This window comes from Erythrolamprus reginae, chromosome 6 (genome assembly GCF_031021105.1).
Source record: "Erythrolamprus reginae isolate rEryReg1 chromosome 6, rEryReg1.hap1, whole genome shotgun sequence".
Lineage (NCBI taxonomy): Eukaryota > Metazoa > Chordata > Lepidosauria > Squamata > Dipsadidae > Erythrolamprus > Erythrolamprus reginae.
The window spans coordinates 60,637,356-60,656,189 of NC_091955.1; the positions used below are offsets into that span (position 1 = coordinate 60,637,356).

At 39.6% G+C, this 18,834-nt stretch overlaps 1 protein-coding gene across 15 annotated transcripts in view; it reads left to right on the plus strand.

Annotated features, from left to right (window-relative positions):
* The window catches only part of CNOT4 (CCR4-NOT transcription complex subunit 4), an 82,791-nt gene that overhangs the window by 22,082 nt on the left and 41,875 nt on the right, over positions 1–18,834 (plus strand). For 4 of the 15 annotated variants that reach the window (XM_070755938.1, XM_070755936.1, XM_070755929.1 and 1 more), the window contains exons 3-8: positions 7,230–7,427; positions 8,050–8,136; positions 9,584–9,685; positions 10,516–10,641; positions 14,213–14,337; positions 18,384–18,539. In XM_070755938.1, the coding sequence (XP_070612039.1) occupies positions 7,230–7,427; positions 8,050–8,136; positions 9,584–9,685; positions 10,516–10,641; positions 14,213–14,337; positions 18,384–18,539 (794 nt within the window). Of the gene's footprint in view, positions 1–7,229; positions 7,428–8,049; positions 8,137–9,583; positions 9,686–10,515; positions 10,642–14,212; positions 14,347–18,383; positions 18,540–18,834 lie in introns of all 15 variants that reach the window. The other 11 variants (XM_070755942.1, XM_070755941.1, XM_070755932.1 and 8 more) reach the window with 3 other exon arrangements.

The following is an 18,834-nucleotide window of genomic DNA, read 5'->3' on the forward strand; positions in this document are numbered from 1 at the left end:
ATCGGAGTATGTGTGATTTTTCATTCTGCCTGCATCCCGCAGATAGGGCTTTGCTTGTTCGCATGGCCCAGTTGATGGCATACTGTAGTCTGGTGTCACTCCATGGATCACGTTGGGGACCCCTGGTCAAAAGGGAAGCCAGCAGGGAACATTGCAAGATGATGTCACTTGCTGAGAAAAAGAGCTGCCTCTCAAGGGGAGATGAATTTGTTTGGTGGAGTGCAGAAATACTGAATATTTTGGCTCCATTCCAGCACCAAAGGAGTTCCTTTCCATTCATGGAGGGGAGCTGAACTCCTTTGGCAGGGCAGGCTCTTTTAGTCAGCCCCCAGAGACAAGAGGGAGCCAAAATCCAAGCAGAGAACGAAGAGCTGGCCAGTAAGATAAGGAGCATGGGATGCCTCAAGTGGGTAGGGAGAGGGCTGGTGTAGACTATGCATAAAGTGTCCTTTTGCTCAAGCATTGAAAAATCTACTTGGATTTCAACGGATAGGATTTTCAGCTACTGCGCAGAACCACCCATATCTCCCCCATCCCACTGAACCACCTTGTGCTCCTTACCTGTAACAGCCCATGTGATTGCTTAACAACCACATCTGTGAGTGCGAGTATTGTGATTGTTGAGAGATGCAGTCACATGGGCACTCACTCACACAAAGTCTATTGTAATACTGTAACTGCTTTGCTCACCAACTATGATTCTGGTCCCTATTGTGGTTGTAAGTTGAAGACTACAGTACTTATAAAATGGCAAAGATTGTTAAATAAATAAATAACTATATGTTACTTTATATATTTCATCATATTTTTTTTGTGATTATTTTGAACTGAAATAGTATGTTCTGCAATATTGTTTGTCATCAGGAATGTATATCATATTTTTCTTAATGATGTACTTCATGAAACCTTAAAGTAATTAGTTTGTTGCTTCCTAACTATATGAAGGGCCTTTATTCTGAAGTTAAGTGACAAGTTCCCCAAATACTGTTTCAGTTTGCCAATAAGGCACACTTACACTAAGTATAGAAAGCCCTGGACTTCTGAATCCATTTTATTACAATATAATATAATATCCGTATATTCTATCTACTGTTTAAGGAAAGGATGATGATTAGTTCCACTGCTGTCACAGTATGAATTAAATTGTCTAACAAAACTGGAAATTTCTAGTTTCAAGAGTACTGGGATTAGTTTCAATAATAAAATGTTATTATTGTATTGTATTATTGTAATTCATACTTACCTCATTTAATAATAATATTTTTTTCAAGGAAAAACATTTTCAGATTTAATATAGATGTTCATGAAATATTTGGTAAGGTTGTTTTGTTTATTAATAGATTTCTTTTCTTGTTAGAATGCCACAGTGTTTAGTCTCTTGCAAGCAAAAAGTGCAGTCTTTAGTTTCTTGCAAACCAGAAGTACAAAACCAATTTTATATCCAGAAACCAAATATGATTCATATTTCTCTTATTTTTGAAATTCTCCCTCGTGGTGGATATAGCAGCCATGCATAGGTTAATCCTGTCTGCTCTTGTGAATGTTTTCTTCCTTCTGTGAGTTGTTTACATTTTAAATTACTGGGTGAAGTTCAGGAGCTCGCGCCTCTCGAAGGGAGGGGGGAACTTTTCCATTTCAAATCTTTCCCTTTCCTTCCGATCCTCTTATTTTCTTCTTACCTAGACCCTGGGGGTTCTCAGGGAAGCAGAAACACCTCCAAATCAACCCCCAATTCTGCCTTCACTCCCTCAGGGAGACAGATACCGGCAAGGAGAGTTTTCAGCAAGCGGGAAAAGTCGCAGCCGCCATTTTGGATTCACCCGATAGCAGGACAGCTCTTATAATAGCTTGTGAATAATCAAGCCATCTCTCAAAGGTTTCCTTGTGTGTGTTTTTTCCAGAATCATGCCCATTGCCCCAGCGCTTTAGCACAAATTGCTGTGGGCTGCTTTTTTAACTTTTAAACAAAAAAACAAAAATAAACCAGACTTCTGCCTCCTTATCCAACTCCCACCTGCTCAACTAACGGGCCCAGCAATTAGATCTCAAGTTACCACATCCAGGCCTGCTATTTTGCAATCACACCTGGAGGAAGACCTAATGGTACCTCAACAAATTGCTCCAAAACAATAATCATTTTAAGAAAGCAAAAAACCAAAGAAATCAATAATATTAATACTACTATTAAAAAAAAAGGAAATTATATATCTATATATTTCCCCCCCAAAAAAGAGAGAGAAAGAGAAAAAAGATTGCACATAGAGCATTATTACTGCTGCTGGCCATCGCCAGTGGAGTCTTGCGCTCCCAGGCTGGCAGCATGCCACGCCCCTGGGGCACGGCACCAACAAGTAGCACATCCACGCTCCTGGAGCACGGCACATAGAATAACCACACCAATACAATCAAGTCTGCACTTCGCCAAGCCTCTGGGGCACAGCAAGCAACAGTTCAGTGCATTGATCCAGTTGGATTATTTTATTGCCCAGACAACATTGAAAGCCCTACAACGCCCAGTGGAGAAGGGGAAAGACCTAGGAATGGTCAGGAATGCCAGGCCTCTCCTGAGACAGACCAGGCCTGTAAATCCTCATACCCAAAACAGCCATCAAAAGATACAAGGGCAATGAAAGTGGCTGAGAAACACAGACACAAAGCATTAGATAAGACTTGTAAAAAAGCAGTGGCCAAGCGTAAACATACTGCCTCACCCACTCAATCAGCTATCAGACTGTATCGGTTCAGATTCTATAGTTCCCAGCTCAAATTCCCAACTGTGGGGCCCGGGGCAGAATTCCCATCCCTCATTGAGGTGGAAACACCCAAACAGGAGCGATCCAAACTGCAGCCTCCTCACCAGGAACAATCCATGGGGGGAATACTTCCCTTTCCAAGGACCTGAGAGTTCTGGTGGCAGAAGCAATCCAGTAGGCATTCAACAGGCCAGGCAACAAGAGAACTGGTACCAGATATCCCCCAGTAAACGCAAAAGGCAAATATCACCATAGCCAAATGAGACATTCAAGATAACCCTAACAGGGACTACGGCCCAATTGGAGGGGGGGGAGGAGGTCGATGAAGAAGATGAAGGGAATCCACCTTTGGGGATCCCAGAAGATGCCACAGCGACGTTTCACCTCTCTGAGAATGAGGAAACATAGCCAGAGCAACCAACCTATGTGGGCCTCTTCCCCATTTATCTTTTCCATCCACTGCTTCACAAAGCTCAGATCGCAGTGGATCTGTAGATACCCTGATTGAAGCTCTTCACACAGTAACCACGGTTTCTAGGGATCCAGCGGATTCTCTACAACCTCTGTGCAGACCTTACCTTGCAATGTGCACTCCAATGCTCTGCCTGGGCCAATCAGGCAGCCATGACTGCATCATTTTTTGCCAGGGCTTCCTTAATATGGCTAAAGCAATGACAGGAGAAGGCCTCACCTGAGGGAGGCCGAACTCAGCAAGATGTCAACAAGCTGATTGCAGCAGCTCAGATCACCGCAGATGCTTACTTGACAGCTGCCAGGTTCGCATCCAGTCACTAGGAACAACTGTGATAGCCCGCAGGCTTCTGTGGCTGAAAAACTGGCAGGCGGATGCCCGCCATAAGTGGAAACTGGCCGCAGCATGCTATAAGGGAGAACATCTCTTTGGAAAGTGCCTGGATCTGCTCCTAACAGAGACAAAGGACCACAGGAAGATCCTCCCGTCAACCTCTGCAGGAACTCATTATCAATGGCCAAGCCTTTTGGGTTATCCATTATCAATGGCCATGCACTTTGGGTTATCCTCAACTCCTAGGGTTTTTACCAAACTACTTGTAGTAATAGCAGCAGCACTCAGAGCTATTCTAGTATGGGTACAGTGCTACTTAGATGACATACTGATTCAGTCAGATTCTGCCGAGACAGCCACAAGTGACTTGTGTGTCATCATCCAAGCACTGGGACTACATGGATTCTCCATAACTTGGGAGAAGAGCCATTTGTGCCCTTCCACTACAATCCTCCACTTAGGAGCAGTAATTAACTCTAGGAAGGCATGATATACCTTTCCTCTGAAAGACAGGATAGCATTCGATCCCTAGTCAACATCATTCTAGGATCACAGACATCCCCAATAATGGACTTAGCAAGATTACTAGGCAAAATGGTGTCAACCTTTAATATTTTACCCTGGGCTAGGGCACATTCTAGAAGCCTTCAATGGCTTTTCTTGCCATTACAGAAAGACGACAGAGGAATGTCATCATCTTGCATATGGATCCCTCCTTCGGTCAGAGACAGTCTCCTCTGGTGGAGGAAAGGCACCCTATTCTGGGAACCAGACAGATTGATGCTCACCACAGATACCAGCCTCTCTGGGTGGGGGGCCTACCAGGATGCACAGGTGCCTTGACACATCTGCCTCTTCTCCTTGCACTCCCATTTCACCCTCATCTGTACCCTCTTCACCCTCTGCATTGGCCGGCAAGGGCGTAGGCCTAGTGTACCCAGATGGGTCTGGTTCATCTTCCTTATCATCTGACTTTATCAAAGTTGGTCTAGGCTCACTTACAACAAGGTCACAGGCTCTATTCATTTCCTTCCAACCAGCAGCTATGGGACGCAAAGTACCTCTGTCCACGATTGGAAGGTGTAACTGTTTCACCATTGCTAAGGCATACAAACTGCAAGCGAAAAGGCCTCCTTCTCAATTCACTGCCCATTCAGCCAGGAGCACAACTACTTCTGTCGCATGGGCAACTCAGTGAAGAGTGTGCCAGACAGCCACTTGGGCTTTTCCCACACCGTTTGTGCAACATTACAAAATCGATTCCTATATCTCAGTGGAGGCAGCATTCGGTTGGAGAGTCCTACAGCAGGTGGCAATATTACATTTTCGCCAACTTGCTGGACTCTTCTGTAATGGACATTCAACTTGGGTATGTCCCACACATGACTGCTATATCCACCATGAGGGAGAAGGGGCATTGGTCTTACCTGATACGCCTCTTCTACGATGATGGATATAGCAGCCAGCCCCGCCCTTTTCTGTGTGTGGGTAAATTGGCTTTGTTTGTGATTGTTAGTGTAGTGTCTGTAGCACAATGGAGTCTGCCGCTTTGCTTCTTCGTTCAGAACTGGAAGTATGTCATCAACATAAATAGAAGCTTTGGCAGCCTTAGTCCAATCATCAAACAGACAGGATTAATCAATGCATGGCTGCTATATCCACCATCGTAGAAGAGGCGTATCAAGTAAGACCAAAGCCGCTTCACTGGACAACAGCATAATAATAACAATAGCACTTAAACTTATACAGTGATCCCCCGCTCGTTGCGAGGGTTCCGTTCCAGGACCCCCCGCAACGAGCGGGTTTTCGCGAAGTAGCGCTGCGGAAGTAAAAACACCATCTGCGCATGTGCAGATGGTGTTTTTACTCCCGCAGCGCTAGCGAGGAGCCGAAGATTGGGGGAGGCGCGGCTGTTTTAAAATGTCGCCGCCGGCATGGGGGGCTTCCTAGCAGCCCCCCAAACCCGGGTTGGGGGTCCGGGGGGTGCTGGCAAGCCCCCCATGCTGGCGGCGACATTTTAAAACAGCCGCGCCGGGACTCAGCTCAAAAGCGCCGACAGCCAGCGCCAGCGAACGGCTTGTCCGCGCTGGCTGTCGCCGCTTTCGAGCTGAGTCCCGGAGCGAATTCGCTTCAGGACTCAGCTCGAAAGCGGCGAGAATGAACGGCGTGGGCGGGCGAAGGGCGGGCGGCAGCGAGGAGTTTGCGTGGGCGGTGGGGAAACTCCTTGCTGATGCCCGCTGCTCGCCCTCCCGCCAGCAAGAGGGGGAAGACCCAGGGAAGCCGCCCAGCAGCTGATCTGCCGGGCGCCATCTACGCATGCGTGCCCATAGAAAAAAAGGGCACACATGCGCAGATGGTGTTTTGACTTCCGGGTTGAAAAATCGCAAATTACCCTGTTCGCAATGGTCGGGGACGCAATAACCGGGGTATTACTGTATACCAATTCGGAGGGCTTTACAAGCCCTCTCTAAGCGGTTTACAGAATGAACATATTGCTCCCAACAATTTGGGTTGGGAAGGATGGAAGGCTGAGTCAGCTTTGAGCCTGGTGAGATTTGAATTGCCAAATTGCAGACAGCTGGCAGGAAGTAGAAATAGCTTGGTTAGAGTATTGCACTATAACCAGTGTGCCACAGTGGCTCAATAAACTTTATTGGATAATGTCTTATCATAGATTATAACAATACAATTTCCCTTTTAACTTCCTGAATCAGTTTATGCTTTTTAAATCATTGGTGGCTTCATTCTTCTTTCAAAAAACAGTTTTATGAAGCAACTAATTCATTGATAATTGTGGCATACACTTTATAGATAAGATTCTGTTTTATTGGGTACATTGATCCACAAAATGTTACGACTGTTGCTATTCTTTAGTGAGGAGCTCCAGTACTGCACATCTGCATTTTGTATCAAGAAATAAAGTAGCGAATCCTCTCATTTCTTCCTAAAAGGATTGGGGGTGGAGGGGTTGCAGAATTTGCTGATCAGGTCATTTTAAATAAGGATCTTAAAAAGCCCCTGAGATTAACAATTGTTCCTCTTTTTCCTTTTCGAAAATTGTTGGGTCAGATAGTTTCCATGTTTTAATGATGCTGCAATATTTAATAGCTTTCCCTTAAATGTGTATCTTTTTCAAAATATATTATAATAGTTTGGCTGATAACTCTTTGACTGGTGCATTGACTTTGAATGTTTCTGACGACAGAGCTGTTTATACTTAACAATGGGTCACTTTTCATGCATTACTAATAGGTAAAGAAGGCTAAATGTTGTGTTTCATAAGATTGAAACAGTGCCATGCTTTCTTTAAATACTACAGTATATAGCTGCAAATTAGCAAGCATTTTGGCAAGGACCCCTTGGGACGATACTCCTTATTTTGCTGCATTTTTCATTTATGATGCTGCCACTACATTGAATTTCTTCAAGTTCTATTATTTATTTAAAATAAAGAAAATTCTTCTCATTCCTAATGTTGTTCTGATGCTGTTTATAGTGGATTGTAGTAAAACAAGGATTCCTGAAAATAAGAGATATTATTAGCTAGGTGTCCCTACTGAATATCAGGGACCTTATCCAAAGTTTGTTTCACTCATTTTCCATTCTGTGTAGCTTTTTAGACAGTGTCAATTCTGGCATTAGTTCTTGAATATTTAATCCTGTTTTTAAAGCCATATCCAGAAGATCCAGCAGTATACAAACCACTCTCCCAAGAAGAGCTGCAGAGGATAAAAAATGAAAAAAAGCAGAAACAAAATGAAAGAAAACAGAAGATATCAGAGAATCGTAAGCATCTGGCCAGTGTGCGGGTTGTACAGAAGAATCTTGTTTTTGTAGTAGGTTTATCCCAGCGTCTAGCAGATCCAGAGGTAAGCTATTTATATCACTGCACTTTTCACTTCTTTAAGTGTATTCTTTTTTTAAAGGTGTTGTTTTCAATCTATAAATTAAGAAAGAAGTGTCCAAATATAAACAACAAAAACAAGAAATAAATAAAAGAAGAAAAGAATGTGTACATCTTTTTAAAAAAAACATGTCTGGCTTAAAGTGGATGGAAACTACTATTACTTTCTATGTATAAGCTGATGTTTTATTGAATTATGGGAAGTTGTGAACAATATTACTCCAGTAGCCAAGATTTTATTTATTAAGACTTGAGATTCTGAGAATATCTATATTGTGAAATTTGCATTGTTATCCTATGCTAAGGTTAATAAGATTAGTATTCTGGAATTTTCTGAAGTATTTGATAAAATAGCTATGTATATAAATATAAATAGCCATATATATAAATATAAATTGAGCTGCCTGATACTTAACATCATTTTATTTTTCCTGGAAGCCAAATTTAAAAGATGTTTTCAAAGCCAATACAAATAGTTCAAATATATCTCAAACAATGATATTTATTTTACATTTTCTAATAAGAAAGTAATTATTTTTAACAACTTACAATTATAAAATTTATTTTTGTTATATTATTCAATACAGGTTTTGAAAAGGCCAGAATATTTTGGAAAATTTGGTAAAATACACAAAGTTGTCATCAATAACAGCACATCATACGCAGGCTCACAGGTAAGACATTGTTCTGTAATTCTGAGGAAAAGTAGCAAATTCAATAGTTCTGTGGAATGTAAAGAGCTATCTGTTGGTATATCGTTGTTCATATTTTACTTAGAGGTATAATAAGTAAAATTCAGTCAGATACACAACCTAAATTACTACAATATGATTTAAGAGGATTCTCAAATTATGGGCATTGTATAAGAATAGTTATAGAATTCTACTTATTTTGACTCAGTTAATGAGTTATCGTTATGAATGTATATTCATATTCCATACTGAAGTGTGTGAACAATCACCATTGTTTAGTCAATACAGTCATTAATATACTAAATTTATTTTCTAATAAGAAACTAATCGTTTTAATTTTCCTCTCAGCTACCGGTAGGAAATAATATATTGAGGAAATGCAAGCTAATGGCATATTGATATTCAGATTCAGTTTTATCTTGAAGTATATTACTTGGTAGGACTGTGCAGCCTTCAAAAATCAGCAACTTTAAGAAGTTGCTGCTAAAAGCTGGATAAATACTGAAACATGCCATGGTTCACATATTCCATTGAATTGAAAGTGCTGCACTGTTGCATTATTTTGAACAATAGATTTTAAAAGCTAAAGAACAAATAGAATCCTAGGAAACAAGTAGATCTAACTACATAATAGAGATTTTGAATAATTATGGTGTTGGCATTTTCTTGACTGTCCTACAAAATTACTGGTATATAAAAATTAGGAAGAAATAGTAGCACATATTAGCAAATATCTCTTTAGTCATGAAATTAAAGGTGAATTTTAAGAAAGTATTGTTTGTGCCAAAAAATGTTTTTTATGATTTTTAGATGTCGTGCTCTGTTGAATATATTTACACCTATGTTCAATGCTCTTTAAACAAGAAATTAATTTTATTCTTAAGATTTGCAATTTTGTCACATTTTAAACATTTTTTATCTGTGTAATGAAGCAGAAATAACTTTTAAGATGTTTATTGCCAATAAGAATATTGATAAGTACTTAAGATCAGGGGTGAAATTCAGCAGATTCTGACAAATTCTGGAGAACTGGTAAAAGAAATTTTGAGTAGTTCAGAGAACTGGCAAATACCATCTCTGGCTGGCCCCAGAGTGGGGTAGGAATGGAGATTTTGCTGTATCCTTCACCTGTCACACCTACCAAGCCACGCCCACAGAACTGGTAGGGGAAAAAATTGAATTTCACCCCTGCTTAAGATGATTTTTTTCCATGTAAAAATAACTTTGTTAATACAGTTTATTTTTACATTGAATTTTATTGTGCAGCATTGCAGTCCTAATTATTATCAATTTTAAAGTAAATAGTAATTTGGACAAACTTTATCTGGACTTATTTTTATAAATTTTTACTTAAGTTTTACATTTGGCTTTCAACTTTATAAAATTTTAAGTACTTAAAGAACTGACTGGTAATTTTTTTAAAATCTAGGGTCCAAGTGCAAGTGCATATGTAACATATATACGGTCAGAAGATGCACTCAGAGCTATACAATGCGTTAATAATGTGGTAGTAGATGGAAGAACACTTAAGGTAATGTTAACAAATATTTTATAACTTTAACATTTGCATCTGTGTAAGAATTTACCAGATTTATCCAACGGAAAGACAAAGGAAGGGTTCTCTTACATTTGGCAGATAGACAGGCACTGTTGGAGGCAAAACTAATGGGTGGAAGATGCATATATCTAGTTGAAAATACCGTGAACCAGTTGTGAAGACTCAGGTGAAGAAAAGAAGGTATTGATATTGCTTTTGCCTTGTTGAGGCACTGATTTTTCCAGAATCTTCATTCTACATACAATGACTTTTGTTCATTCCTCTCATTTCCTGTCTAATTGTGGACATTTACTGGAGAGGAGATGAATGTACTTTTATACCACCTCAATTTAAATGGGAATAGACTATTGTAGGATTGATGATTGACAAGAACCAAAAATATTTTTCATAATTTATCCGGGAGTAACAGTCTTTGAATCATCGAGACAGCTGCCCAGAGCCTCTTGGTTGAGCTGGGCTACAGAAATTGAATAAATAAATAAATTCTTCAGAATAACATGTATACTTGGTAAGTTCAGAACAGGTAGTACTCAATCTTATTGGGACAGCAACTTTTATCACTAAGAAAGTAAGTATAGCCCATATAAAGTGTTCTTCTTCTTTGACATATATATGGACATAATATTTAACATTAAACAAATATAATTGAACAGAAACCTCTGAGAAATTGGCTTTGCATTGATTTATTCAATGAAAAAGTAACAGATATGACGTTTCCTTCTTTCCTTATGAAGGCAAGTCTACATCTGCAGTATATTGTTTGTTATTTTTGAAAATTTTTGACACACTACATCTTTCATCAGGCATCTTTAGGAACCACAAAATACTGCAGTTATTTTCTGAAGAACATGCAGTGTCCAAAGCCAGACTGTATGTACCTACATGAATTAGGAGACGAAGCAGCCAGTTTCACAAAAGAAGAAATGCAGGTAGGTATTTTGAGGGTTTAATGTTTTTGTCCTAACCCACTCCTTTCTTAAAAGATTGATCCTATATGTTAAAACAGCTCCCTCCCAATCATAATTGCTATATTTCAGATTTCCTAGAATTAAGGTTAAGAAAGAATGAGCCATAAAGCAGAATTATAAAATGAGATGTTAAGCATTATAAAGCACTAAAGGCTGTAAGTACAATTTTTACAATATAATATAGCTGCTTTAAGAAGTTATAAGTAGGTTTACATTTGCAGTTCCAGCAGAACCTCTAAATAACTTTTTGGAAATGAATCCAAATCCTGTCCCTGTAGATAAATAAATAAAATAGATAATCAGATCTTCTGAAATGTGAAAGGTCTACCTGAAACTATCAATAAGCTGAATGAGAATATTATTGTATTGTAATACTTTTGTTTGAGAGCCCTGAACTTGTGAGATTCCCTATTTAGGTGGAGACAGCATCCAGGAATGGGTTAACTCCATCTGTAATTCTGTTGGACTGAGTCTGCAGAGTAAATGACACACCTCCTCCTCTCACTTCCCCAGCTTTTTAACTCAGTTGTCAGGTGTGTTGCAGAGTTTCTCCATTCCTGAATTCTGACTTTGACCTAAAATGAGTATTTCTATCAAATCACAACAGCTCTCAACCTCTGATCAAGCTGCTCTCCTTCCCAATGTGAAGGGCTTTTCCCTGATACCATTGAAGGCTGGAGTGGCGGTTAGACCTTTGGCCAACAGCTCTAACAGGACAGTGCTCACAAGCCTGGCTCCAGAACACTGCTCCTTGGGCTCTGTTTGACTTGCCAGTGGCCTGATCGGATTTCTGCTGATGGCAGCATTTGGCAGCGCTCTCAAGCCTGGCTCTGTAGTGCTAGCTGAAGCTCAGTTTCCTCGCATCTCAGCAGCGTAGAGCAGAAAGCAATGAAGAACTATTTTATTCCAGCCCCAGTTGAGTTCTCAGCCCCTGAAGTGAACCCTAAATCAGAGTCACAACCCCAATTGCTGTGGGGGGACATTTAGGCCCTGCCCACACTCCCCCCCCCCCAATTATTCTTAGACTGCGCTTGCTGCAGCCTTTTTGGGCGACATCGTATAGTCCGGCCAATTAAAGATGGCAGATACTGCAACTGTGGAGGCAGCCCATGTGGCAGACAGCCCAACTCCGTCATCTTTGGGCAGCAGCAACATTGCTGGGACTTGTAGAACCTGATCCTCTTAAGAGAAAGGGCTAAAGATCCAAAGCCTTGCTCCAGCAAGAAGGTTTCTAAAACAGCTAAGAGGGAGGTCAAGCAAAAACATAAGGCAGTTGAGAAGGTTATTGCCAAGGCCCAGAGAGATTAAGCCAGGAGAACAAGTGGATCTCAGGAAAGCCATCCAGCCTATCCCTCCTCTTTCCTCCAGCAGTTGGAGTTACCTGCTATTCATGGGGCATCCCAGATGGCAGCGTGGCGATTTCAGCACTCAGCCTGTGAACTTGCCCGACAACAGTGACTTGTTATTCAGCTCCATGCCAGTCCCCAGGGGCCCTCCCCCTTCCTGGGAGTTTCTGTCCAACATAGATCTACTTTGGCTGAGGCAACTTTTACTCCAGCAGCTACAGTCCTTCGCTCAGACGATTGACCAGGACCCATGCTCCTGGCCAGTATGAGAGCTTTGATCTCTGGGTATCAGCAGGGGACCCAATTTGGGGAGGAGGTCCTCCATTTTCAGGATCAGGCCTATTCTCAGGCTTCTTCCAGCCAGGCATCCCTTTCTGGCAACAAGTTAATTTGTCAGATGATGAAGGACTTTTGCCTGATATGCCTGCCTTTACTGGCCTATTTAGGTCTCAATTTCTGATGGTTCGCTTGTGTCCTGCACAAATAGTTATGGATTCTGAGTCTGAGGATGCAGAGACAGTGGAGGTGCGAGGCAGGCGTCCTGTATTTCTGGCACCTGACAATCACAGTGACTGATGAGGGGTGAGGGGTGGAATGATAGCTAGGGCCTTCAGCACTTCCTGTCAGAAATGAAACAGCACCTCCTGTCAGGAATGAGTTAGCATTTCCATGAGTCAGGAGAAGAAGAAGAGCCGCTTCTGGATACTAGAGTTCGATGGTCATATAAAAAGCACGAATGGTTGGCTAGGAAAAGAGTCACTCATAAGTAGTGCTGCTGGATAATTGAGTCACCCCCTCAACACTATTTAAGGGTGAAGCTTGCACCACCTTGTTGTTAGCTGGATGATCTGGCTTGCATGGAGATTCCTTCCACCCTGACAGATGGTGCGTCTGTGCTTGTGGATTGATGCTCGCTTTTCAGAGCAGAGAGTCTTGGTGTACTGCTTGGACAACTCCCATCTCTTCATCAACCTCAGCGTCACCGTGTGCTGCTGGGTAATTGGGTCATGCCCTCACACTATTTAAGACTGAGGCATGTTCTGCCTTGTTGCAGAAAAACAACGTTGTTCATTGAGGGATCATCTTATCTCTTGCATTCAGTTGGAATTTTAAAAAGGACATTTTTGGCTTTGCTAGTTAGTTTCTTCCAGTTAATTTATGAGAACTTTGAGAACTCTGGCTACAGCTGATAATTATTATCGGGTTATCTTCGTTCTGGGACTTTAGCCAACTGATAGCACTTTGCTAGATTTGCTTCTCTCTCTGAAAAGACTCATAAAAGTCTTTTATAATATTGGGACATATTAAATTATTTGTACATATTAAATCATTTTATTAATTAGACATTTTGTGTGCATCTGATTATTGGGCCCAGCACTAGGACAGAACATAGTTATTTAGATCTTTGCTTTTTAAAGCCAAGAATACCACGAGGCTGGGCTGCACCCAGATTCCTCAGGACTCTGGATTCCCAGCGACGCTGGCAAGAACAAAGGGAGTTCCAACGAGGGGAGGCTCAGGGGAATCACAGCAGTGCAAAAACAGGCACTTCAGCTGGCAACGGAAATCCAGAGGTGGGGATTCAAAGCGGTGCTGGCAAAAATGAAGGGAATCCCAGCGAGGGGAGGCTCAGGAGAATCCCAGTAGCGCAAGAACAGGCACTTTGGCTGGCAACGGAAGTCCAGAGGCGGGGATTCAAAGTAGCGCCGGCAAAAACGAAGAGAATCCCAGTGATGGGAGGCTCAGGGGAATCCCAGCAGCACAGGGACAGGTGCTTCGGCTGGCAACAGAAATCCGGAGGCGGGGATTCAAAGCGACGCCGGCAAAAACGAAGAGAATCCCAGCAAGGGGAGGCTCAGGGAAATCCCAGCAGCGCAGGGACAGGCGCTTCGGCTGGCAACGGAAGTCCGGGGGCAGGGCATCCCAGCGTCAGCGGCTTGGGTTCGTAAGTGGAGGCAAAAAAATCTTAAACACCGGATTCATATCTCAAAAAGTTCATCAGTAGACGCATTTGTAAGTAGAGGTACCACTGTATTATCTTATCTAATATAGATACTGATTTGGGAATGTTTAAAATGACTCTGTATTGTTCAGTAATATTGTGTGGAGATACCAGTATGTCATGGAATAAATTATATGCTTTAATTGATCAGGTTCTTTTACTTCTGACTTTTCTCTCACTTCAGGCTGGCAAGCATCAAGAATATGAACAGAAGTTACTCCAAGAACTATACAAATTAAACCCCAACTTTCTCCAGTTGTCCACAAGTGTAGTTGACAAGAACAAAAACAAAGTGACTTCTCTACAGAGGTATGATGTGTAAGTACAGGTTCTCTACCAGAATTGTCTTGTTTTCCATCAAAACTCCTTTTCTTCTTGATCAATTTTACTTTGTGACTTCTTCAGTATAGATGGAAACTATTCTTTTTGCATTACTTCTGTCTTTTATATAGATGTGTGGAATATTTTCACTGTGTACATATGTTGATTAAATTTAAAATTGTTTTTAACAGAAAATTGCCTTTCTGTTATGCATATATACACATTTACATAGAATGTCACAGACATTACCATGCTGATAGGTTTTGGGGACATAATCTGAATTCATTTCAGTTTTGACTGGTGTTCTGAATAAATGTTTTATAAACTATTATTATAAAGTTAACCTAGTCTTCAATTTGGCAATGCAAACTAAACAAATTGGTCAGACCTAGAAGAAGCTAATATTTCCACAGAGCCTTTGAAAAATAAAATTAATCTTCATGTACATTTTTTTACATTTGGTACCTTATTTGAATTGTGCTTTTGTATATTTGCACTATAGTATGTTGATGATTTTTAGATTATAGTACTCGAGAGGAAATGTATTCAAATGTTCATTATCTGAAATTCTCAGCACTTGCATTTATGGGTAATTGTCCAGAAGACGTTATTTCAATAATATCAGCTGCTACCAGCACTTTTCTTTGGTGTAATTTCTAGTCAAGTGTCTTTTCTACATGCACATAAAAGTTCAGATGACATCAGAATGCCTTCTAAGTGATTGTACTGAGCCTTCAGGTAGATGGAATAATTCAGGAAGCAAGTTTAAAGTAATGTTTTGGTTGTTTTGCAAACTGTCCTTCAAGTGACTTTTACAGTCCTGCTAACAGTTTGTGGTATATTACTTTTTAAGGCAGTTATCTCAAGTTAAAAGTTTCACTGATTATCTTAACGATTGTTATTATTTAAAAACAAGTGATTTTATGCTTAGAAAGTATTGTGTTAAAACATTTGTTAAATACATTTTTAATTAATAATCTAAGAAAAAGCAAAATAATTAACAGTATAATGATTGGATAGGATTGGATGGTGATCAAAAATAAGTACTTTTTTAATGACTTAGCAAAAATACTTTCCAAATAAATTGTCAGATAACAGGGTCTTATATTTCTTTGCCATTTTGTCCAGTGTTGATGCAGAGGATCAGCATTATCTTGAAAAATAATTAAAGGAATCTTAATTTAGGAAAGTTGATCTTTGTAAAGTTAAAAATGTATTAGCAAAATTTGTAATAAGTACAGTGTTGACTTTTCTTTTTAATCCAAGCAATTGATTTCAAGTGAACAGGACAATCAGCACGATCTTTTTAATTCGTGTGTATTGTTTGGATAATGTTCTATTTAGTTATACAATATCTGTCTCAAGAGAAAAATGTAGATCAAAGGAAACATCAAGTGATGTTCAATTTAAATTTTCTCACAAAATGAGTTGGAGAAATAACAGCATTGGATTCTGAAATCACAACAAAGTCTAATGTGGCCTGTCGCAACAAGAAATAATATAAAGCTTTATAATCCCTCTTGCAAAATTATTTGGTGTAGAATTGACCTCAAACTGGCACTTGTGATATATTTATTTGACCCAAAGATAGATTCTCTCAGTTTATAGATTTTATATCTATAAATATACCATACTTTTTGGGGTATCAGATGCACCTTCCCTCATCCCCCTCTCACCTCAAAAAGAGGGTGGAAATCAGAGGTTGGTTGCTCCTGGTTCAGAACGGTTCACTAGAACTGGCAGGGGGAATTGCCCTCTGATTGCCGAACCAGGAGCAATGGCCAGCTGGCCATCCCCCGAACCAGCTCGCTCAGCAGCTATTCTCCCTGGCATGGGAGTAGGCGAACTGGCAGCAAGGTAAGTTAGAACCCACCCCTGGTGGAAATTATTTTGTGTTTCTCATACACCGAAAACAGCTATTTTTGACCTCCCCAAACCCTGTCCTGCTCATCCCATTTTTGCTGAAAACAGGCCCATTTTTCACAAAAATGGGACACACAGAGACTTTGGGAGGCCTGCAGAGTGCTCCTGGGGAGGGGAAAAATTTTTTTCCCCCTTGTTTGCCTCTTTAAAATCTTGGTGCGTCTTATACTCCAGTGTGTCTTATAATCTGAAAAATATGAGTTTATAAATTTTCTATGTCGCCCAGCATTTAAGTCTATACTATCAGATTTAAAGAAAGAAAGCATCATGAAAGTGAATCAAAATAAATCCTGGAGTCTAATAAGCTGCTCTTGGTGGCATTTAAAAAAAATAATAATGGAGTTTAGCTGTTTAACTTATATTTATCTTTGTTATCTTTGTTTTGAAAAGAAGTGGTATTAAGTGACAGGCAGAGATGCCCTCTTCTCAAAATACCAATGTAATTTTTGGCAAATAATATTTCATTAAGATTTTTGATACGTGTGTTTGTGTGTTTGTGTGTGTGTGTGTGTGTGTGTGTGTTTGTGAATGAAAAGTCACTACAGATATTGGCTTTCTTATGTAGGAAATGCCAAACTCCTACTTTCTACTTAAGGTATTTTTAGGAAGTCCATTTTATTAAAACTTTACAGCAGTAGAAATTGTAAATACATTACATTAATCTAAAACAGATTTTTAGATTGATTTATTTATTCTGAACACACTGAATTTTTGAGCAGAGATAAGGATAACTTATAATAGTTTGGGAGATTGTCATTCTCCATTTGAAAAATGGAACTGAAGCATTTGTGCTGTTTTAATAGCCTTTCATTGCTGGAGAGGATAAAGGCACTAATGAAGAAAAACAGTGAATAGATCCCAAAAATGGAAAACAAAAAGTTTTTTGTTCCATTACCAGCTTATATAGTTTTAAAATGCATATATACATATTCATATTGATTTATTTTGAACTATTTTTGAAAATCCAGAACTTTTTATATTGCAAATAACCAATGCTGGAGCATATACAAGTAGTCCTTGACTTACGACCATAACTGAGCCCAAAATTTATGTTGCTAAGTGAAACATTTGTTTAGTAAGTTTTGCCCCATTTTACAACCTTTCTTACCACAGCTGTTAAGTGCGTGACTTCAGTTGTTAAGTTATTAGTAACTCAGTTGTTAAATGAATGTGGCTTTCCCGATTGATTCTGCTGGTCAGTAGGTTACAAAAGGTGATCACATGACTTAAGGACACTGCAACTATCATAAATATGGGTCAGTTTCCAAGCATCTGAAGTTTGATCACATGACCATGGGGATGTTGCAATTGTCATAACGATGAAAAATGGTCATAAGTCATTTATTTCAGTGCCATTGTAATTTTGAACAGTCACTAAATGAAATGTAAGGTGAAGACTATCTGTACATATATGTAATATGTAATATAAGGTTTTGAATTTTTTTAGTTTTCATATAAATAGCACTTTTTAAAAGTAACAAGGAAAAACTACTAGATCAACAAGCAGAAGAAAACAGCTATAATCATGTTTCTTTTAACATGAACAGAAGTTCATTTATTCCTATGGAAATCATCTAAATAAAGATGATATCATAAATTTTATTTAAACTGTTAATTCCTTTTCCATTCTAGAGGAGCCTAATTCACTTAGATGTGCTTATTGGTAAAAGTGTTGGGGATTAAAAGATGGGAAGGGGTTAAGAGCAAGGTAGGATAGCTGAGGCTTACAATAACTAATACGGTTTAGAAGTATGCAGCCAGCGCAGAGAAAATTCGTATTGAGAGAGTAGGCATAAAGTTTATCAGATGGAAGATAAATCATATTCAAGAAATAATAAAAAACAGACAATGTGAAGTCTGAGGATTCTAAACATTGCTGGTCAGATTTGCCTTGACCATTACATATTCACAAATACAAATGTAACTACTTTACCTGATACAACCCTTCCTCACTTTTACTTCTGTAGTGTTACATGCAGACACTACAATTTGAGTTACAGATTTTTCCTGTTCCTCAGCATCATTTAAGGAATGAGGAATAATTTCCCCAATGTTTCAATTTAAGGTTTTCTCTATAACTTGAACTCTCTTTTACTTTCACCTCTTTCCAGACCCAACAGTAATAACAAAGATGCCTGGCCATCATTACAGAGTTCAAGTAAATCAGTCAACGGCTTAACAATGGAACACAGGAAAACGCCTCCTATTTTAGAAAATGGCACAGACCCAGAACACATGACTCCAGATGGTCCAGATTCAGATTTCGGGTAATTGTGCTGCCTTTTATACTTCAGTTAGTTTTCTTTCTCTCTCACTGTTGTGGAGGGATGATTTTTTTTCCAGCCTCTGTCTGGAGAGCTGAATTCAAATGCTGATAAAATTATAAATAAATACGGTTGCCCCAATTCATTAGTTGATTCTTAATCCTAACGTGGGTGAAAAAAAACCCTGTTCATTATTCAGTGAGCAGCTTTTCAATAGATGCCTGTATAAAGGTAAGGGTTGCAAATGGGATGAAACATTTTTAAACAATTATTGATATCAGCATTCTAGGAAAGGATA